This window comes from Procambarus clarkii, chromosome 49, assembly GCF_040958095.1.
Source record: "Procambarus clarkii isolate CNS0578487 chromosome 49, FALCON_Pclarkii_2.0, whole genome shotgun sequence".
In the NCBI taxonomy this organism is placed as follows: Eukaryota; Metazoa; Arthropoda; class Malacostraca; order Decapoda; family Cambaridae; genus Procambarus; species Procambarus clarkii.
Genome location: NC_091198.1, coordinates 25,472,487 through 25,497,270, shown reverse-complemented (window position 1 = coordinate 25,497,270; position 24,784 = coordinate 25,472,487). Strand labels below are relative to the sequence as shown.

Below are 24,784 nucleotides of genomic sequence, written 5' to 3'. Positions count from 1 at the left end.
GGTATCTCCCCCGTGTCCAAGCTCTTCCTCCACACTATACTGAGTGCCTGTGCTACCGGCACTTTGCATTTCTTTATAAATATTGAATTCCATGAGTCTGGACCTGGGGCCGAGTGCATGGGCATGTTTTCAATTTCTTTTTCAAAATTTAGTGCGCTCGTGTTTATATCAGTTATATTTACCGGGGTTTGAATATCCCGCATAAAGAAATTGTCTGGATCTTCCACCTTCATGTTGTTTATTGGAGTGCTAAACATGTCCTCATACTGCTTTTTTAGGATTTCACTAATTTCTTTGTCATCCTCCGTGTATGAACCTTCACTTGTACGAATAGGTCCAATACTGGCAGTGGTTTTTGCTTTTGATTTCGCATATGAGAAGAAATATTTTGGATTTTTCTTTATTTCCTGAATTGCTTTCTGTTCTAACTGCCTTTCTTCAGTTTCATATGAGTGTTTCAATTTCCGCTCGATTTCTTCAATCGCCCTATTTAAATTATTCCTTCTTTGACGGGAAATTCGTGTCTGCATAAGTGTCTGCGAGGAGTAACTCCAGGGGACAACACCACGAGGAGTAACTCCAGGGGACAATACCACGAGGAGTAACTCCAGGGGACAATACCACGAGGAGTAACTCCAGGGGACAATACCACGAGGAGTAACTCCAGGGGACAATACCACGAGGAGTAACTCCAGGGGACAACACCACGAGGAGTAACTCCAGGGGACAATACCACGAGGAGTAACTCCAGGGGACAATACCACGAGGAGTAACTCCAGGGGACAACACCACCAGGAGTAACTCCAGGGGACAACACCACGAGGAGTAACTCCAGGGGACAACACCACGAGGAGTAACTCCAGGGGACAACACCACGAGGAGTAACTCCAAGGGACAACACCACGAGGAGTAACTCCAGGGGACAACACCACGAGGAGTAACTCCAGGGGACAACACCACGAGGAGTAACTCCAGGGGACAATACCACGTGGAGTAACTCCAGGGGACAATACCACGAGGAGTAACTCCAGGGGACAACACCACGAGGAGTAACTCCAGGGGACAATACCACGAGGAGTAACTCCAGGGGACAACACCACGAGGAGTAACTCCAGGGGACAACACCACGAGGAGTAACTCCAGGGGACAACACCACGAGGAGTAACTCCAGGGGACAATACCACGAGGAGTAACTCCAGGGGACAATACCACGAGGAGTAACTCCAGGGGACAACACCACGAGGAGTAACTCCAGGGGACAACACCACGAGGAGTAACTCCAGGGGACAACACCACGAGGAGTAACTCCAGGGGTCAACACCACGAGGAGTAACTCCAGGAGGACAATACCACGAGGAGTAACTCCAGGGGACAATACCACGAGGAGTAACTCCAGGGGACAACACCACGAGGAGTAACTCCAGGGGACAATACCACGAGGAGTAACTCCAGGGGACAACACCACGAGGAGTAACTCCAGGGGACAATACCACGAGGAGTAACTCCAGGGGACAATACCACGAGGAGTAACTCCAGGGGACAATACCACGAGGAGTAACTCCAGGGGACAATACCACGAGGAGTAACTCCAGGGGACAATACCACGAGGAGTAACTCCAGGGGACAATACCACGAGGAGTAACTCCAGGGGACAATACCACGAGGAGTAACTCCAGGGGACAATACCACGAGGAGTAACTCCAGGGGACAACACCACGAGGAGTAACTCCAGGGGACAACACCACGAGGAGTAACTCCAGGGGACAATACCACGAGGAGTAACTCCAGGGGACAATACCACGAGGAGTAACTCCAGGGGACAATACCACGAGGAGTAACTCCAGGGGACAACACCACGAGGAGTAACTCCAGGGGACAACACCACGAGGAGTAACTCCAGGGGACAATACCACGAGGAGTAACTCCAGGGGACAATACCACGAGGAGTAACTCCAGGGGACAACACCACGAGGAGTAACTCCAGGGGGACAACACCACGAGGAGTAACTCCAGGAGGACAATACCACGAGGAGTAACTCCAGGGGACAATACCACGAGGAGTAACTCCAGGGGACAACACCACGAGGAGTAACTCCAGGGGACAACACCACGAGGAGTAACTCTAGGAGGACAATACCACGAGGAGTAACTCCAGGGGACAATACCACGAGGAGTAACTCCAGGGGACAACACCACGAGGAGTAACTCCAGGGGACAACACCACGAGGAGTAACTCCAGGGGACAATACCACGAGGAGTAACTCCAGGGGACAATACCACGAGGAGTAACTCCAGGGGGACAATACCACGAGGAGTAAGTCCAGGGGACAATACCACGAGGAGTAACTCCAGGGGACAATACCACGAGGAGTAACTCCAGGAGACAATACCACGAGGAGTAACTCCAGGAGACAATACCACGAGGAGTAACTCCAGGAGACAATACCACGAGGAGTAACTCCAGGGGACAATACCACGAGGAGTAACTCCCGGGACAATACCACGTGTCCCTCTAGAGTTCCTCTTACACTACAGTTTTTTGCCTTGGCCCAAGCGTCGTCAAATCATTATTTTTCAATTTTCATGTATTCCATTTCGAAAATATTCCAGATTTTCTCTTCATGTATTTAAGGATCTGGAACAGCAGGACACAAAAATGGATTTCTTGTTAACGAAGACTTAATAATATTGCTGTGACTCGCTTCACGCTGTTCACAGTTTGTTTACAGGCAAGCTGAACCTTTACAGCCATTCACCTTTGCTGCCAAGGTTCGTGCTTCGTGAGTGAAGCCACGAAGGAAGGAGGCTTCAAAAGCTATTCATTCCCGTCCAGGACCATCACTCAATAGTTCGTCTTGAAAACTCAAGACGAACTACTGAGTTAAAATCATTTCTTTTTGCAGTTAAAAATAATGAAGTTCTGTTTTAGGGATATGCTCCAAGGAGGTGAGGACCGCCACATATGTTTTAGGGATATACTCCAAGGAGGTGAAGACCGCCACATATATTTTAGGGATATACTCCAAGGAGGTGAAGACCGCCACATATATTTTAGGGATATACTCCAAGGAGGTGAAGACCGCCACATATGTTTTAGGGATATACTCCAAGGAGGTGAAGACCGCCACATCACACAAATCTCACATTCAATAACTCTATAAAATTCCCTTTATGTGAAGCCTCTGGTGTCTCCAGTGTCACTCTCCGCCGTCGTTACCGTTCACGGCTCCTCAAAAACCTTCCTTTGTGAACTCTGGTGAAATTAGAGCCAGGTTGCAACACCCGTTGTTATGGTGGTGCTTCAACAGTCATGGTTGCACCACCCGTTGTTATGGCGGTGCTTCAACAGTCATGGTTGCACCACCCGTTGTTATGGCGGTGCTTCAACTGTCATGGTTGCAACACCCGTTGTTATGGTGGTGCTTCAACAGTCATGGTTGCACCACCCGTTGTTATGGCGGTGCTTCAACAGTCATGGTTGCACCACCCGTTGTTATGGCGGTGCTTCAACAGTCATGGTTGCACCACCCGTTGTTATGATGGTGCTTCAACAGTCATGGTTGCAACACCCGTTGTTATGGTGGTGCTTCAACAGTCATGGTTGCAACACCCGTTGTTATGGTGGTGCTTCAACAGTCATGGTTGCAACACCCGTTGTTATAGTGGTGCTTCAACAGTCATGGTTGCAACACCCGTTGTTATAGTGGTGCTTCAACAGTCATGGTTGCAACACCCGTTGTTATGGCGGTGCTTCAACAGTCATGGTTGCAACACCCGTTGTTATGGCGGTGCTTCAACAGTCATGGTTGCACCACCCGTTGTTATGGCGGTGCTTCAACAGTCATGGTTGCAACACCCGTTGTTATGGCGGTGCTTCAACAGTCATGGTTGCAACACCCGTTGTTATGGCGGTGCTTCAACTGTCATGGTTGCAACACCCGTTGTTAATGCGGTGCTTCAACAGTCATGGTTGCACCACCCGTTGTTATGGCGGTGCTTCAACTGTCATGGTTGCAACACCCGTTGTTATGGTGGTGCTTCAACAGTCATGGTTGCACCACCCGTTGTTATGGCGGTGCTTCAACAGTCATGGTTGCAACACCCGTTGTTATGGTGGTGCTTCAACAGTCATGGTTGCACCACCCGTTGTTATGGCGGTGCTTCAACAGTCATGGTTGCAACACCCGTTGTTATGGCGGTGCTTCAACTGTCATGGTTGCAACACCCGTTGTTATGGCGGTGCTTCAACAGTCATGGTTGCAACACCCGTTGTTATGGCGGTGCTTCAACTGTCATGGTTGCACCACCCGTTGTTATGGCGGTGCTTCAACTGTCATGGTTGCAACACCCGTTGTTATGGCGGTGCTTCAACTGTCATGGTTGCACCACCCGTTGTTATGGCGGTGCTTCAACAGTCATGGTTGCACCACCCGTTGTTATGGCGGTGCTTCAACAGTCATGGTTGCACCACCCGTTGTTATGGCGGTGCTTCAACAGTCATGGTTGCAACACCCGTTGTTATGGCGGTGCTTCAACAGTCATGGTTGCAACACCCGTTGTTATGGCGGTGCTTCAACAGTCATGGTTGCAACACCCGTTGTTATAGTGGTGCTTCAACAGTCATGGTTGCAACACCCGTTGTTATGGTGGTGCTTCAACTGTCATGGTTGCAACACCCGTTGTTATGGTGGTGCTTCAACAGTCATGGTTGCACCACCCGTTGTTATGGTGGTGCTTCAACAGTCATGGTTGCACCACCCGTTGTTATGGCGGTGCTTCAACTGTCATGGTTGCAACACCCGTTGTTATGGCGGTGCTTCAACAGTCATGGTTGCAACACCCGTTGTTATAGTGGTGCTTCAACAGTCATGGTTGCAACACCCGTTGTTATGGCGGTGCTTCAACAGTCATGGTTGCAACACCCGTTGTTATGGCGGTGCTTCAACAGTCATGGTTGCACCACCCGTTGTTATGGCGGTGCTTCAACTGTCATGGTTGCAACTTCCAGCTGCAACGTTTTCCTGGTCTAACACTCTCGTAAAATGAGAAACATTGCAGTATAGCATTGATTAGTAACTCCACAACATAACACCAAGTTAGAAATGTTGCTCTTCTCAGGCACAGTAGAAGAGAGTTGTTGTAGATTGCAATTATTAAGGTCTTAAGTCTTAAGCTGTGTTGCTGCAGCTTGCAGATCGCGCGCTTCAAGCCTATAATCTCGGACGCCAGGGATGAAATACACATCACGTGACTGGGGTGGATTCTTGACCAAACTGGAATGGCCAATAGGCCTATGCTGTTATGATACCTAGCAAAGTAAGCCTTGCATATATATATATATATATATATATATATATATATATATATATATATATATATATATATATATGTGGCCTTGATGTCCGCCCGGTCACCATAACTGTTGTCACAGCCTTCCTCTCCTTCTCCTCGGCATCGCATTACCTGATCGAGGAAATTCTACAGGACTATTTTGGTGACTCAGCAGGGATACAGGACCCCCACATCACGGAAGGCATCACACAATGGAGACCCTGGCAGACCCAGCACCCAGACCAACCCTTCTGAAAGCGAACAAACAATCCAGCCAGGCAATCGGGATGTACCAGCTGGACAATGATACAATAAATACTAGTCCCCATGATACAGTAAGTGCAGTCTCTATGATACAGTAAATGTAGTCCCCATGATACAGTAAATGTAGTCCCCATGATACAGCAAATGTAGTCCCCATGATACAGTAAATGTAGTCCCCATGATACAGTAAATGTAGTCCCAATGATACAATAAATGTAGTCCACATGATACAGTAAGTGTAGTCCGTATGATACAGTAAATGTAGTCCCAATGATACAATAAGTGTAGTCCCTATGATACAGTAAATGTAGTCCCCATGATACAGTAAATGTAGTCCCCATGATACAGTAAGTGTAGTCCCTATTATACAGTAGATGTAGTCCCCATGATAAAGTAAATGTAGTCCCTATGATACAGTAAATGCAGTCCCCATGATACAGTAAATGTAGTCCCCATGATACAGTAAATGTAGTCCCCATGATACAGCAAATGTAGTCGCTATGATACAGTAAATGTAATCGTATTATATATTTTGTGATTATTCCCATGCTGTCAGGTAAGTGAGGTGTGTGAGCTGATAAATGCTTTCCAAATTCAACTCTCTTGTTTTTAACAAAAATTGTGGATATTTAGGAGCGGTTCTTACATTCTTCATGCAAATGTAAGCCAAGAACTGTTGTTAGTTTGTCATTATTGTCGTTATTATTGTTATTTAATGTTAACTTAGACTGGTATGAAGTAGGCGCCAGCGGTGTGGCTGAGCCTTCAGTCGCTCGCTTGATTTTTGCCGTGTCTGTTAAGAGAAATTGTTGCAAGTGCAAGCCGGCTAATGAATAAGTGGTCGTTGATGGAGTGGTGTTCATGACGGTGGCAACGAAGTGATCCTTAGGCTGGTTGATGGCTCACCGCCTTGTTTTGTTCACTGTCATTACACATAACAGCAAGACTTGTTGTTTGCTGATTGCTATAATCATATATATATATATATATATATATATATATATTAGTATATTTTGGTAGCAGTCTTTCCTGTAGACATATATTATTAAATATGACAGAAAAAGTAAGATTAATAATTCTAACGCGAATTTTCTCAATATTTCTTATATTTCTTTTCACTGATGATGGTAATTGAAAAATCAATTCTCCAAAATTCATTTTTATTTCTAGTCTGACGCGACACTTGAACGCATTTCGTAATAACTTATTACATTTTCAAAGACTTTAGTTTACACACACACAACTATAACCTGCACACAGATTTCTTACTATGCTACAATTCAAACGGCTTTTCATTTTATATACCTGCATTTGGGTGAGGTAATATGTTACAACAGTTTTGGATGAGGTGAAAACAAACTTTCAACACAAGATAGAACACGAAATATTGGGTAATATTGAGTAAAGTTAAAAGGGGAAGAATGGAAGTAAATACAAAGGGCCTATTGGCCCATATTTCTTGATGCTTCTATATTGGTGCGGAGTCTTGAAGTGGGTAGAATATAGTTGTGCATTAATTGGCTCTTGATTGCTGGTGTTGACTTCTTAATGTGTAGTGCCTCGCATATATCAAGCCAACTGCTGTTGCTGTACCTATCGGTGATTTCCGTGTTTTTTGTTAAGACTTCTCTGGTACCTGGTTGATACCTGGTTGATGGGGTTCTGGGAGTTCTTCTACCAAGCCAAGCCCAAGCCCGGCCCGAGACCAGGCTCGACTTGTGAGAGTCTGGTCCACCAGGCTGTTGCTTGGAGCGGCCCGCAGGGCCACATACCCACCACAGCCCGGCTGATCCGGAATTTCTCTTAGAAAGCCATCCAGTTTTCTCTTGAAGATGTCCACGGTTGTTCCGGCAATATTTCTTATAGTCGCTGGGAGGACGTTGAACAACCGCGGACCTCTGATGTTTATACAGTGCTCTCTGATTGTGCCTATGGCACCTCTGCTCTTCACTGGTTCAATCTTGCATTTTCTTCCATATCGTTCACTCCAGTACGTTGTTATTTTATTGTGTAGATTTGGGACCTGACCCTCCAGTATTTTCCATGTGTATATTATTTGGTATCTCTCTCGTCTCCTTTCTAGAGAGTACATTTGGAGAGCTTTGAGACGATCCCAATAATTTGGTGTTTTATCTCGTCTATGCGTGCCGTATATGTTCTCTGTATTCCCCCTATTTCAGCAATCTCTCCTGCTCTGAAGGGGGAAGTGAGTACTGAGCAGTACTCGAGACGGGACAACACAAGTGACTTGAAGTGTACAACCATTGTGATGGGATCCCTGGATTTGAAAGTTCTCGTAATCCATCCGATCATTTTTCTGGCTGACGCGATATTTGCTTGGTTATGCTCCCTAAACGTTAGATCGTCGGACATCATTATTCCCAAATCCTTGACATGCTGTTTTTCTACTATGGGAAGATTCGATTGTGTTTTGTACCCTGTATTATGATTCAGATCCTCATTTTTGCCATACCTGAGTACCTGAAATTTATCACTGTTAAACATCATGTTATTTTCTGCTGCCCAATCGAAAACTTTGTTGATATCTGCTTGTAGTTTGGCGATGGTCTGGTTGTGGGAAGAGATTATATGTTCCTTAATGGAGCCCTGTTGCTTATGCATCGTTAATCGCCTGGAAAGAGATGTTGTTGTCTTGCCTATATACTGAGTTCTTTGAGGCTTACAGTCCCCAAGTGGGAATTTGAAGGCATAGACGACGTTGGTCTCTTTTAAAGCGTTCTGCTTTATGTCTGGAGAGTTTCTCATGAGTAGGTTGGCCGTTTTTTTGGTTTTATAGTAAATCGTCAATTGTATCTTTTGATTTTTGTCTGTAGGGATAACGTTTCTATTAACAATATCTCTCAGGACCCTTTCCTCCGTTTTATGAGCTGTGGAAAAGAAGTTCCTGTAAAATAGTCTAATAGGGGGTACAGGTGTTGTGTTAGTTTTCTCTTCAGAGGTTGCATGGCGTTTCACCTTCCTTCTTATGATGTCTTCAACGAAACCATTGGAGAAGCCGTTGTTGACTAGGACCTGCCTTACCCTACAGAGTTCTTCATCGACTTGCTTCCATCCTGAGCTGTGGCTGAGAGCACGGTCGACATAAGCGTTAACAACACTCCTCTTATTTAATAAGAGGAGTATTTAATAAGAGAAATAATTAAAAACTTATATAATAAGTTTTATTATTTCTAGGAATTCTGCTGATGATTGTAGACTAGTTTCTTGGAGTGAATGGAGTTTGGAATTCGTTAAGTCATTTTGCCAGGTGATAGGTTGGAGATGGTATTTGGCTGATTATTGGGCGTAGTGGGTTACCTGGTTTGTGTGTCTTAACATTGACAAAGGCATTTCCTAAGCCATAGTCGCCTTGGAGTTTAGCGACTATGTAGCAACTTTATATGTGTGTGTGTGTGTGTATAATATATATATATATATATATATATATATATATATATATATATATATATATATATATATATATATATATGCGGAAAATCCACAGAGAAATATGAAATGAGGTGAACGTTTCGGCTTGTTTTAACAAGCTTTAACAAGCCGAAACGTTCACCTCATTTCATATTTCTCTGTGGATTTTCCGCATAAAATGATCAGTGTTTTGTGATCGTCAATATATATATATATATATATATATATATATATATATATATATATATATATATATATATATATATATATATATATATATTATACACACACACACATATAAAGTTGCTACATAGTCGCTAAACTCCAAGGCGACTATGGCTTAGGAAATGCCTATGTCAATGTTAAGACACACAAACCAGGTAACCCACTACGCCCAATAATCAGCCAAATACCATCTCCAACCTATCACCTGGCAAAATGACTTAACGAATTACGAACTCCATTCACTCCAAGAAACTAGTCTACAATCATCAGCAGATTTCCTAGAAATAATTAAAACTACATAGCCCGATGGAACTATTACTTCACTGGACGTGGAATCCCTTTTTACCAACGCCCCGGTCGACACCATAGAAATGATACTGGACAGAGTATACAGAGAAGAGAATACCCCCAAATTAGACATACCTGAGCCACACTTGAAAACACTTCTCGAGGCATGTACAACGGAAGCCCCTTTCATCAGTCCGCAAGGGGACATGTATCTACAAATAGACGGAGTAGCAATGGGTTTTCCCTTAGGAGTGTTATTCGCTAGTTTTTACATGGGAACTGATTTATGAGGACGGCCTGGTTTATGAGGTCGGCCTGGTTTATGAGGTCGGCCTGGTTTATGAGGGTGGCCTGGTTTATGAGGACGGCCTGGTTTATGAGGACGGCCTGGTTTATGAGGACGGCCTGGTTTATGAGGACGGCCTGGTTTATGAGGACGGCCTGGTTTATGAGGACGGCCTGGTTTATGAGGACGGCCTGGTTTATGAGGACGGCCTGGTTTATGAGGATGGCCTGGTTTATGAGGACGGCCTGGTTTATGAGGACGGCCTGGTTTATGAGGGCGGCCTGGTTTATGAGGACGGTATGGTTTATGAGGACGGCCTGGTTTATGAGGACGGTATGGTTTATGAGGACGGCCTGGTTTATGAGGACGTGCTGGTTTATGAGGACGTGCTGGTTTATGAGGACGGTATGGTTTATGAGGACGGCCTGGTTTATGAGGACGGTATGGTTTATGAGGGCGGCCTGGTTTATGAGGACGTGCTGGTTTATGAGGACGGCCTGGTTTATGAGGACGGCCTGGTTTATGAGGACGGCCTGGTTTATGAGGACGTGCTGGTTTATGAGGACGTGCTGGTTTATGAGGACGGCCTGGTTTATGAGGACGGCCTGGTTTATGAGGACGTGCTGGTTTATGAGGACGGCCTGGTTTATGAGGACGGCCTGGTTTATGAGGACGGCCTGGTTTATGAGGACGGCCTGGTTTATGAGGACGTGCTGGTTTATGAGGACGTGCTGGTTTATGAGGACGGCCTGGTTTATGAGGACGTGCTGGTTTATGAGGACGGCCTGGTTTATGAGGACGTACTGGTTTATGAGGACGGCCTGGTTTATGAGGACGTGCTGGTTTATGAGGACGTGCTGGTTTATGAGGACGCCCTGGTTTATGAGGACGTGCTGGTTTATGAGGACGTGCTGGTTTATGAGGACGTGCTGGTTTATGAGGACGGCCTGGTTTATGAGGACGTGCTTGTTTATGAGGACGGCCTGGTTTATGAGGACGTGCTGGTTTATGAGGACGACCTGGTTTATGAGGACGTGCTGGTTTATGAGGACGTGCTGGTTTATGAGGACGGCCTGGTTTATGAGGACGGCCTGGTTTATGAGGACGGCCTGGTTTATGAGGACGTGCTTGTTTATGAGGACGGCCTGGTTTATGAGGACGGCCTGGTTTATGAGGACGTGCTTGTTTATGAGGACGGCCTGGTTTATGAGGACGTGCTGGTTTATGAGGACGACCTGGTTTATGAGGACGTGCTGGTTTATGAGGACGTGCTGGTTTATGAGGACGGCCTGGTTTATGAGGACGGCCTGGTTTATGAGGACAGGCTGGTTTATGAGGACGTGCTGGTTTATGAGGACGGCCTGGTTTATGAGGACGGCCTGGTTTATGAGGACGGCCTGGTTTATGAGGACGTGCTGGTTTATGAGGACGGCCTGGTTTATGAGGACGGCCTGGTTTATGAGGACGGCCTGGTTTATGAGGACGGCCTGGTTTATGAGGACGGCCTGGTTTATGAGGACGTGCTGGTTTATGAGGACGGCCTGGTTTATGAGGACGGCCTGGTTTATGAGGACAGGCTGGTTTATCAACCCAAGAAAAAGATTGAAGGCTCAACTAATTGAAGGAGCGAGTTCACCGAGGAGACGACTGTGGGTGGCTGCTGAATATCAGTAGTACAATAGTTATGTTATTCAACACAACTAAACTGCTGCGACAACAACCTGTCTCCAAAAAGAAGGCATTCAGGATTATCCTGATTCATCACTTCGAGCTATTTCATTTTTAAATTCTAAATTGGGGTACCTTGCTGTATCTGGACCACTCTCCCTCTCTCCTCCCCACTCTCTTCTATCGTCCCCTCTCCATCTTTCTTCCCAAACATTCCCCCTCTCTCCTTCCCTCCCAAACCTCTCTCCCAATCACTCCCCTCCTCTCCTTTTTTATCCCATTTTTCTAAGAAATGTAATATTACGAAATACTGAAAAAAACACAAAATACGGAAAACACATTCCCGATTTCATATTTCATGAAAATTACTGGAGTCACTATAGACGCTTAAATTTATTTAACAGCGACAATTTTAAATACCCTCGACTGCCTATGAAATCCCATACCCCCGTGTATCAACATTGGAAAGTTGGGTGAAACATTCTTTTAATAGACAAGCGATATGAGGCAGTATGGACGCTCCCAGGAGCAGGTAGTTCAGGCGCCTCACACAACGCCGTCTAAAACACTTCCTACGGTTCCGAATTTATTAATACTATTTATATATATATAAACACAAACAATCCAGGTGGGACCACCCACTAGTGAAAAAAGTAGCTGATGCCATGCTCAGCGCCGCAACATCAGACAAGGAGAAAGCCCGCCTCAGAGCAGTGCCTGCCCCCCATGCAGGAAACTTCCTCCTGGCAGTACCCCATATCGACAATGGGCACGCGTCTAGATCCAGAATCTCTTCGTTTAGCAGTGGCCCTCCGCGTGGAAGGTCAATACCTCTTTGTTTCCATAGCGTCTGAGACGCATGGCCCCTGGGGCAAGAATGCCTTGGGATTTCTCAAGGAATTGGGCTCCAAGCTCATTGACGTCACCAGAGACCCAAGGGCTGCCAGTTTTTTGTTTCAACGCCTCAGTGAGGCGATCCAGAGGGGAAATGTCTGCTGCATCCTCGGTTCCTGTCCGGAAGCGGAGGAGCTTCAAGAGATCCATAACCTTTAGGCACTTTTTGTATCAACCAATGTATGTCTTGTAACCTTTAAATACACAATAAAGCAAAAAAACTAAAAACAAAAGGAAGGGGTAGGTAGGAGAAAAACACACAAAAAGTTTGTTGGAGACCTAAACATTCCCTCTAATGCGTTATGTGTGGTTTCCTTCGAGGCTAAGGGTCCCCCTTCTTCCAGCCAGAGGTGCTACTCTTTCATATATGTATATGTATATATATATATATATATATATATATATATATATATATATATATATATATATATATATATATATATATATATATATATATATATATATATATATATATATACACAATGTTTTTCATCTTTGAATTTTGTACTTATATTTGTAAGCTTTTTGTTCTAAGGTTTAAAAGTTGTAAATATTACTTGATTATGAAATTGAAATTTAATTTGTGAATTAATGTAAAGTATAAATTTAACTTTATAAATGAATTATCAGTATTAGTATCTATAATATATATTATATATAAAGAGCCTCACCACCTCACTCCGTGTGAGGTTGTGAGCCCCGCGGCCTCGTGAGGGAAATGAGGCGTAGACAAAATATTATCCAATAACTATGAATTTGTATATATTGCATTATATATACAGATATTATAATATATATTAAATATATGTACTTGCATATATATTTGCGTAATATTTCACAGCGTCTCTGGTATTATACGTTGATCAAAGTGCTTAGACATTTTCTCGATATATATTTCTTAAAATTATTTATATCGATATATATTTCTTAAAATCACGATTCGTGATTTTTTGTATCTAAATATAAATGTATATATGTGTAAATCACGAAGAAATTAAATTAATATGTGATGTGAAAATACTTAAAAACGTAAGAAAATGAGAGAGAGAGAGAGAGAGAGAGAGAGAGAGAGAGAGAGAGAGAGAGAGAGAGAGAGAGAGAGAGAGAGTGAGAGAGAGAGAGAGAGAGAGAGAGAGAGAGAGAGAGAGAGAGAGAGAGAGAGAGAGAGAGAGAGAGAGAGAGAGAGAGAGAGTGAGAGAGTGAGAGAGAGAGAGAGAGAGAGAGAGAGAGAGAGAGAGAGAGAGAGAGAGAGAGAGTGAGTGAGTGAGAGAGAGAGAGAGAGAGAGAGAGAGAGAGAGAGAGAGAGAGAGAGAGAGAGAGAGAGAGAGAGAGAGAGAGAGAGAGAGAGAGAGAGAGAGAGAGAGAGAGAGAGAGGGGGGGAGAGAGGGGGAGGGGGGGTGTTTGAGGTTGTATGGCTGCTCCCCCCCCCCCCCCCCTCCGACGCGACGCTATACTAGGTTACGAGCACTCAAGGAAAATTTAATGTCCACTATATTACACTACCAACTTACTAGGGGCTTACCTAGGTATATAACAGAAGACGAACAAGTATAACACCTTACCTTCCTTAAGATATCGATGCTGAGGTACCTACCTTCGACCGGGACGTAGAGATTAAGGTAGAGGCAGTCTTCACTCTGGCGTCTGAGTGCGGGCAGGTAGCGTTTGAGTGCTTGGAGGCGGCCTCGGGACATCCTCGACAACGCCGCCGTTTCGTTGGAGATGTCGGGCAGCCGCTGGGGACAGGCAGGGCCGAAGTGGGTAGCCTCGTGCACACCCACCCACTGGGATAATGTTCGAGTGGGGCTGAACCGGTTGGCGCCCACTGGGGGCGTGGCGTATGGCACACCCAGGTAAGTGGCCACCTGTATCCCGTAGCCGGTCACCGGCCGGTAGAAGCCGCGGAGCTGGCCGTACTTGGTGGTGATAATTGGAGTCTTCCTGTGGGGCTCTGAAGCTGTCGTCACCAGCAGAGTGCTGAGCACAGCGCCCAGACACAGCGCCACTGTCACCGTTTCTCTAGGCCACATGCTTCCCAGTGTCTAGCTCACTGTTTCACATCATTCATCCGATTTTATCTTCTGCAGACAGTGCAATCCATACTTTGAATACCCAATTAGTCCTCTATGTTGCAATAAAAGTCCTCTTTGCCTCAACAGGCATCAACGATAAGGCTGTTGATATTCACAATTCCATTGTCCCAGTTCCATTTACCTGCACTTGTGAAGGTGTATAACACGAGCGTTCACTTTACACTTGTAACAGACGACGCCAAGTTGATCCTCGTCCACAGGGCACTCAAGACTTAACGATCTCGACAATGCTGTAGACGAACTAACTGTACTTAAGATTTATTCGTCATAAGTATAATGTATCTCCATGTTCAAACATGTTAGCAAATGCATATACAACTTTTCAACCATGAGGCCACATCAATTTAATAAAATTACTTTCCAAATGTTTTAAAGTAATCACATCTGGGCGTGGGGCGCTGGGATCAGCAGTGCTGCGGAGCGTGCTCTCTCCTCGGCGTCCAAATACAGACTGGCATACGGGAAGGGTGGGAGGGAAGGCATGGGGTGGCAGGGGGACGCCATGGGATGGGAGGCCGTGCTGGCGGGTGGAAGGGCTGGGGTAGCCCCAGGGGAGGGAACGCTGCAAGGGAAGCGGATTGAAAGGGAAGTGAGGCGAAAAGAGTGAGTAAAGCGGGTTATCTGAGAACAGAAAGAGAGCCCCGGGTATGTCAGAGAGTAGGCTCCTGGTTCACTATCGGGTTTTGGAGGCCTGCAGCGTGTTTGTGGGTGTCGTGGACGGGGTTATATAGGTGACAGTGGGGGGGGGGACTCGTTAATGGTGAAGCTTAGTCTGGATATTAGGATTAATGAATAGCCGACCCAGAGGCCATTCTCGAATGCAACGGGGTAATTATAACCCATCACTCAACTAGGCCATTAACTTTCTGCTGCGCTTGTTATTGGCTAGTCATTCCTCACATCAGTTCAGCCATGTGGCCCGGTCCATCCCATGTGGCCCGGTCCATCCCATGTGGCCCGGTCCATCCCATGTGGCCCGGACCCACCTACGTGGCCGGGACCAATCCATATGGCCCACACCAACCCGTATAATATAAAAAGGAAACCTTGTTCAGGGCGTCTAAATATCAGGTGCTTCGCGTCGTGATGAACAATATGTAATGTTCACACGGCCACTTTCTAATTCTCCAAAGTAACGCCCAAAACGTTACTATTATTATTATTGTTATTATTATTATTATTAATATGATTATTATTATTAATATGATTATTATTACAAATATATGCGGCTAATCTATATTCGTCTTTATTTCTGCTATTCTTGTCATAGGTCAAAGTCAACACCATCATGTTATTTAAAAGTCATATATAACAAGAGACTCATATTCTCTCCCGGCAGTAGCCTGGATACCCATTGTCTGACACTTCAATAATCGCGCCCCGAACGCTTGGCTTATTAGGCTGCCTGTTCCCAGCGCTCTCCCGGGAATTTTACGCCAGATTATCAGTGAACCAAAGCGTTATCACGCGACATGGAAGGAAAAACTGCCACAAGAATACTTTTGTCTTGTGGAATCTGACCATTAATGAGGTCCTCGACTGCCTCGCACAGTGAGGATAGTGAGTATTGGGCAGCCGTAGTCGTCATTAATGAGGTCCTGGAGCACATCGCACAGTGAGGATAGTGAGTGTTGGGCAGCCGTAGTCGTCATTAATGAGGTCCTGGAGCACATCGCACAGTGAGGATAGTGAGTGTTGGGCACCCGTAGTCGTCATTAATGAGGTCCTGGAGCGCCTCGCACAGTGAGGATAGTGAGTGTTGGGCAGCCGTAGTCGTCATTAATGAGGTCCTGCAGCACCTCGCACAGTGAGGATAGTGAGTGTTGAGCAGCCGTAGTCGTCATTAATGAGGTCCTCGACTGCCTCACACAGTGAGGATAGTGAGTGTTGGGCAGCCGTAGTCGTCATTAATGAGGTCCTGAAGTGCCTCGCACAGTTGAGGAAAGTGAGTGTTGTCCTGCTCTAGTGGGCTGGAGTTTGTCGTCTCGGGGTTATGGAGAGGAAAGTAGAGGCAACAGCAGGAAATTTAAATGCAGAGAAAGCAGTTCACGCTTTAAGCGAAGAAATTTAGTGGAATTAAGTAAACGAAATTTTACTGTAGTTAAAAATCACATTATATTTTCCCAGAATGCTTTTGATCTCATTCATCTTTAATGGTTATCTAAATATTTACATTCTGGTTGCATTACAACTTCGGGAAAACCAATGTTGACAGTCTTCATGACTCAGAGTTAGATATAATTACTTACGAAAGAAAAATAGTTTTCCTGAACAGCAAATTAAAGTGTGCAATATTCCAAAGTTTTTGAACTGTTCTCAACTCTCGGCACACTGAACGAGATGCTAATGTTAACACAAACTAAAAACTTTTAGGGAGAGCCTTAATACACACACACACACACACACACACACACACACACACACACACACACACATGTGGGAACCGACCTGTGAGATTTATATTTATTTAATTTATATGAATTTATATTTACGTTAATTTATATACTTCGATAGCAATTTGTATAATGATAAGTGGACTGTATTTCTGCAATAATCTCAATCTCACAAATCGATCCTCTACACATTAGGGGGGTTTTTTAAATTAATATATATGCAGCCAATCAAACTACAGTATTAACTACATACATTGAAAAGGTTCCTTATCTTATAGTACAACAGGTTAGTCCACCAGGTATAACTAGGGTGTAGACCCCAAATTATCCTCTTTGAGGTAGCTTCCATCGCCCAGTAACTGGTGCACTAAATCTTGCTTCCTCGTCTTGACCTGTTAAAAGGGCGCTAGCTGTGAAGCCAGATTCTATATATGACAAGCTATATCAGAGAAAACACTATACATGGAACCTTAAAGACCTGGCTTAATTACCTTTAGTTTGAGGCTTCCACGTGCTCTAACCGGATCACCCTATATAATGACATTAATGGCCATAAATGAAAATAAACGGGTTTCGGAAAGAACACTTAACTTGATTTGTTGACAGCGTGTTGAAAATGGTACACCCTTCGTTTCCATAACACTACGTCCAAGTAAAATTAACAGGAGCCGAATTTGCTCCCGTGTGAGCCTCTGGTCTAGTATAAACAATGGCTGCCCCTTCCTCCTCACTGACGCCTGGCTTACATTGTCCAGATTTCAGAAAGTGATAGAAGGGTCACATTTACTCTACTTTAATATTGATAATTAAGTTAATTTATATAAGATGTTTTTATGATGGTAAAGTCCAAAGACTAATGTATTTAAGAATAATTCCCACCATAATAGGTGGTGATTTATAATAGTATGTGGTGATGATATCCCGTTTTCTATCGACGGTAATTCCACTACAAGTTACGTTTTCTATGGGTAACTTGTTGGTAATACAGCTATTATCTGTATGATTATTAAATGGTGTCGGATTTTCCGACAACACACACACTTGAGAGCAGAGAAAGATACCAGAATGCCAGGAATGAATATGTCAGGATGAGAAGAGAGGCAGAAAGACAATACGAAAATAACATCACAAGCAAGGCAAAGACTCAGCCTAAATTGCTGCATAGCCACATCAGGAGAAAAACAACAGTAAAGGAACAGGTTATGAAATTAAGGATAGGGGCAGAAGGATTCACTACAAACGACAAGGAAGTGTGTGAGGAACTGAATAAGAAATTCCAAGAGATCTTCACCTTAGAGCAAGGAGAAATCCCAGAGATAAGAGAGGGAATAACTAACCAGGAACCACTGGAAGAGTTTGAGATTACCAGCGGGGAAGTAAGGAAGTGTTTACTAGAGTTGGATGTGACAAAGGCTATAGGCCCAGATGGAATCTCTCCTTGGATAGTAAAGGAAGGAGCAAAAGAACTGAGCCTCCCACTCTCTATAGTGTATAACAAATCTCTGGCAACAGGGGAACTGCCAGAAATTTGGAAAGCAGCTAATGTAGTCCCGATATACAAGAAAGGGGATAGACAGGAGGCACTGAATTACAGGCCAGTGTCCCTAACCTGCATACCATGCAAGCTGATGTAGAAGATTGTGCGAAGAAAGCTAGTGGAGCACCTGGAGCGAAAGAACTTTGTAACACAGCATCAACATGGATTCAGGGATGGCAGGTCCTGCCTCACAGGGTTACTTGAATTCTACGACCAGGCAACAAAAATAAGGCAACAAAGAGAAGGGTGGGCAGACTGCATATTTTTGGATTGTCAGAAAGCCTTTGATTCAGTGCCACACAAGAGGCTAGTGAAAAAGCTGGAGATTCAGGCTGGAATGAAAGGGAAGGTACTCCGTTGGATACAGGAGTACCTAAGCAACAGGAGACAACGAGTCAGTGTGAGGGGTGAGGTCTCAGATTGGCGAAACGTTACGAGTGAAGTCCCGCAGGGGTCAGTCCTTGGACCTATACTGTTTCTGATATATGTAAATGATCTCCCAGAGGGTATAGAATCGTTTCTCAATGTTTGCCGATATGCAAAAATTATGAGGAGGATTGAAACAGAGGATGATAGTAGGAGGCTATAAGATGACCTAGACAGACTGAGTGAATGGTCCAACAAATGGCTGTTGAAGTTCAACCCGAGTAAATGCAAAGTAATGAAACTAGGCAGTGGAAACAGGAGGCCAGACACAGGATACAGAATAGGAGATGAAGTACTTAATGAAACAGACAGAGAGAAAGATCTAGGAGTTGGTATCACACCAAACCTGTTTCCTGAAGCCCACATAAAAAGAATAACGTCTGCGGCATATGCGAGGCTGGCTAACATCAGAACAGCGTTCAGGAACCTGTGTAAGGAATCATTCAGAATCTTGTACACCACATATGTGTAAGGAATCCAAGAATTGCAGACTTTTTTTCACTATTTTCATGTGTAAATCGGAGTACTGACTCTCTCTCTAGATGGTTTTTTTAGATGAATTAGTTCGTCTGAGTCTTTTACTATGACGAATATGTCATCTACATAACGGCAATATACGGTTGGTTTTTGTCTTCTACTGAAGACTCTGTCTTCGATGGTTCCCATATAAAAATTAGCAAATAAAACTCCTAAGGGGGAGCCCATTGCTACTCCGTCTATTTGTAGATACATGTCTCCTTCAGCAATCATCTGCTGATTGGATTCATGTCTCCATCAGCAATCATCTGCTGATGACTGTAGACTATAGTTGCTAGCAACTATAGTCTACAATCATCAGCAGATTTCCTAGAATTGATCAAATCTACTCAGCCCGATGGAATCATTGCTTCCCTGGACGTTGAATCCCTATTTACCAACGTCCCAGTCGACACAACCATAGGAATGATACTGGACAGAGTATACAGAGACGAGAGCACCCCCAAATTAGACATACCTGAGCCACACTTGAAGAGTCTTCTCGAAGCATGTACAAAGGAAGCTCCTTTCATCAGTCCACAAGGAGACATGTATTTACAAATAGACGGAGTAGCAATGGGCTCCCCCTTAGGAGTTTTATTTGCTAATTTTTATATGGGAACCATCGAAGACAGGGTCTTCAGTAGCAGACAAAACCCAACTGTATATTGCCGTTATGTAGATGACATATTCGTAATAGTAAAAGACTCAGATGAACTAATTGATCTAATAAGCCATCTAGAGAGAGAGAGTCAGTACTCCGATTTACACATGAAAATAGTGAAAATAACAGTCTGCCATTCTTGGATGTACTAATATCAAAAACAGGAACCTCTTTAAGCACCAACGTATATACCAAGCCCACCAACATAGCATTATGCCTGAACGGTAGAAGTGAGTGCCCCCAAAGATACAAAGCCAGTGTTCTCAATGCTTATATTCGTCGAGCGCTTACCCACTGCTCCGAATGAAGCAACGTGAGTAGAGAGTTTGAAAGAATAACACAGGTATTGGTGAACAACGGATGTAGCAACACGGAAATAAACGTTGCTATAAGAAGACACTTGGATCGATGGTATAATCCTGAACCTAGAACAGAAACCACAATACCTATATATATATATATATATATATATATATATATATATATATATATATATATATATATATATATATATACATATATATATATATATATATATATTTTATATACATATATATAATATATGTTTACAAGAAAGACTGCTGCTAAAATAAATAAATAAATATATATATATATATATATATATATATATATATATATATATATATATATATATATATATATAATGCTGAACCTAGAACAGAAACCACAATACCTCCAATAAAATTATATTACAAATCAACCATGCACAGTGAACATAAAAAAGAGGAAAGAATAATGAAAGAAATAATCCGTAAAGGAGTAAAAAGCACTACTCCTAACCAAAACATAGACCTAATCATATTCTACAAAACCAAGAAGACTTCTGAACTCCTTATCAAAAACAGCCCGAAGCCGACGGAGAACCCTCTACAGCAGTCAAGCGTTGTATACATGTACACTTGCCCCCACGAAGGATGTAACCTTCAATCAAAGTACATAGGTATGACGTCGACCAAGCTGACGAGCCGTTTAACATGTCATCTTGAATCCTGTGCCCCCAGGAATCACATTAGACAAGCCCATGACATCACCTTAACAAGAGAAATGTTGAACAAAAATACCTGTATAATAGACAAAACCCAAGATGCAAGAAGATTACAAATTCTTGAAGCAATTCACATAAGAATAGAACAACCTACCATGAACACCCAAATCACGGAACTATTTACTCTACCCACCATGAGAGTAAGGACAAGACCAGAACATAACGATGCCAACACAGAAGACACTCTTCAACATAACAGGCCAATTACACCTGATTAATCTTTGTATAATAGGAGCTGCCTCGTATGGGCCAATGGGCCTTCTGCAGTTACCTTTATTCTTATGTTCTTATGTGCTTCGTCCCCTATGTATCCCCCTTGTTTTTACCTTTATTGTACTTGTCTTATCACCTGACCCCGTACGGGTATAAATCAACGAATCCTGTAATTTCATTTCACTTGAGAATGAACCATAGAGGTTCGAAACGTTGTGCAAATTGTATAAATAATTGTTATACATTCTATAGTAATTAACTTTTTCTTCACCTTGAAATAACGAAAATGAGTTTTGGAGAACTCCTCATTCAGCTCCTCTTTCCCTGATGCTAGGAAAATAGTTAGAGGGATTGAAGCCCTAAATCAGAAGATAGTAAATACTGAATATGCGGTCATATTCAATGAGACATGTTTAATAGAAAACCTGCTGCCAGTATACACCAATAAATAAATATATATATATATATATATATATATATATATATATATATATATATATATATATATATATATATATATATATATATATATATATATATATATATATATTATTAAATATGACCGAAAAAGTAAGATTAATAATTCTAACACGAATTTTCTCAATCTTTCGTACATTTCTTTTCACTGTTGGAGGTAAATCAAAAATCAATTCTCCAAAATTCATTTTTATTTCTAGTCTGACGCGATAGATTCAGCGATAGCAGGCGGCTTGACGTTTGCGAGGCACTACACATCAAGAAGTCAACACCAGCAATCAACAGCCAATTAATGCACAACTATATTCTACCCACCTCAAGACTCCGCTCCAATATAGAAGCATCAAGAAATATGGACCAATAGGCTTTCTACAAACACTTCTATTCAATACCCATTGTTTCGTGTTCTGTCTTGTGTTGACGAAATTAATACCCTATTAATACCACCTCTTGTTCTGTCTTGTGTTGATGAAATTAATACCCTATTAATGCCCCCTCTTGTTCTGTCTTGTGTTAATGCCACATCACCCCTTCCACCTCACTCAAATGTAGATATAAAATCGGAGATGCGTAAGTTCTATTCAGTTGTGTATTTGTGAACTAAAGTCTTTGAAAATGTAATAAGTTTTACGAAACGCGCTCGTGTCGCGTCAGACTAGAAATAAAAATGAATTTTGGAGAATTGATTTTTGATTTACCTCCAACAGTGAAAAGAAATGTACGAAAGATTGAGAAAATTCGTGTTAGAATTATTAATCTTACTTTTTCGGTCATATTTAATAATATATGCCTACAGGAAAGACTGCTACCAAAATATACTAATATATATATATATATATATATATATATATATATATATATATATATATATATATATATATATATATATATATATATATATATATATATATATATATATTAGTATATTTTGGTAGCAGTCTTTCCTGTAGACATATATTATTAAATATGTCCGAAAAAGTAAGATTAATAATTCTAACACGAATTTTCTCAATCTTTCGTACATTACGCTTCACTGTTGGAGGTAAATCAAAAATCACTTCTCCAAAATTCATTTTTATTTCTAGTCTGACGCGACACGGGCGCGTTTCGTAAAACTTATTACATTTTCAAAGACTTCACAAATACACAACTGATTAGAACGTATCTCTGATTTTATATCTACATTTGAGTGAGGTGGGAAGGGTGATGTGGCATTAACACAAGACAGAACAGGAGGGGATATTAATAGGGTATTAAAAGTATCAACACAAGACAGAACAGAAACAATGGGTATTGAATAGAAGTGTTTGTAGAAAGCCTATTGGTCCATATTTCTTGATGCTTCTATATTGGAGCGGAGTCTTGAGGTGGGTAGAATATAGTTGTGCAATAATTGGCTGTTGATTGCTGGTGTTGACTTCTTGATGTGTAGTGCCTCGCAAACGTCAAGCCGCCTGCTATCGCTGTATCTATCGATGATTTCTGTGTTGTTTACTAGGATTTCTCTGGCGATGGTTTGGTTATGGGAAGAGATTATATGTTCCTTAATGGAGCCCTGTTGCTTATGCATCGTTAAACGCCTAGAAAGAGATGTTGTTGTCTTGCCTATATACTGGGTTTTTTGGAGCTTACAGTCCCCAAGTGGGCATTTGAAGGCATAGACGACATTAGTCTCTTTTAAAGCGTTCTGTTTTGTGTCTGGAGAGTTTCTCATGAGTAGGCTGGCCGTTTTTCTGGTTTTATAGTAAATCGTCAGTTGTATCCTCTGATTTTTGTCTGTAGGGATAACGTTTCTATTAACAATATCTTTCAGGACCCTTTCCTCCGTTTTATGAGCTGTGGAAAAGAAGTTCCTGTAAAATAGTCTAATAGGGGGTATAGGTGTTGTGTTAGTTGTCTCTTCAGAGGTTGCATGGCTTTTCACTTTCCTTCTTATGATGTCTTCGATGAAACCATTGGAGAAGCCGTTATTGACTAGGACCTGCCTTACCCTACAGAGTTCTTCGTCGACTTGCTTCCATTCTGAGCTGTGGCTGAGAGCACGGTCGACGTATGCGTTAACAACACTCCTCTTGTACCTGTCAGGGCAGTCGCTGTTGGCATTTAGGCACATTCCTATGTTTGTTTCCTTAGTGTAGACTGCAGTGTGGAAACCTCCGCCCTTTTCCATGACTGTTACATCTAGAAAAGGCAGCTTCCCATCCTTTTCCGTCTCGTAAGTGAAACGCAGCACGGAACTCTGCTCAAATGCCTCCTTCAGCTTCTGCAGATGTCTGACATCAGGTACCTGTGTAAAAATGTCGTCAACATACCTGCAGTATATGGCCGGTTTCAAGTTCATGTCGACTAAGACTTTTTGCTCGATGGTACCCATGTAGAAGTTTGCAAACAGGACACCTAGGGGAGAACCCATGGCGACCCCATCTACTTGCTTATACATGTGCCCATCCGGGCTCAAGAATACCCACACCCACGTACAGACTGGCAAAGCGACTCAACGGCCTGCTGACTCCTTATGTTCCTTGCGCCTTCAGCCTGAAGTCTCCAAAGGAATTTGTGGACTTACTGCGGGGCACACGGGCCACAGGGATAAGAGCCTCGTTGGACGTAGAATCGCTGTTTACCAACGTACCTGTGGACGAGACAATCGGAATGATAGCCGACAGAGTGTATCGTGATCCAGCCTGTACTCCTCTTGACATGCCAGAAAGTATTCTGAGGAAACTACTCCAAGCTTGTACTAAAGAGGCACCCTTCTTGAGCCCGGATGGGCACATGTATAAGCAAGTAGATGGGGTCGCCATGGGTTCTCCCCTAGGTGTCCTGTTTGCAAACTTCTACATGGGTACCATCGAGCAAAAAGTCTTAGTCGACATGAACTTGAAACCGGCCATATACTGCAGGTATGTTGACGACATTTTTACACAGGTACCTGATGTCAGACATCTGCAGAAGCTGAAGGAGGCATTTGAGCAGAGTTCCGTGCTGCGTTTCACTTACGAGACGGAAAAGGA

General features: G+C 43.1%; 1 protein-coding gene across 1 annotated transcript in view; it reads right to left on the bottom strand.

Annotated features, from left to right (window-relative positions):
* Window positions 1-14,931, bottom strand: part of LOC123763348 (neuroligin-4, X-linked) — a 301,500-nt gene extending 286,569 nt beyond the window's left edge. The window contains 1 exon segment of the mRNA XM_069303151.1: window positions 13,980-14,931. Coding sequence (XP_069159252.1) covers window positions 13,980-14,415 — 436 coding nt within the window. The 5' untranslated portion in view covers window positions 14,416-14,931.
* Window positions 14,932-24,784: the final 9,853 nt, after the last annotated feature.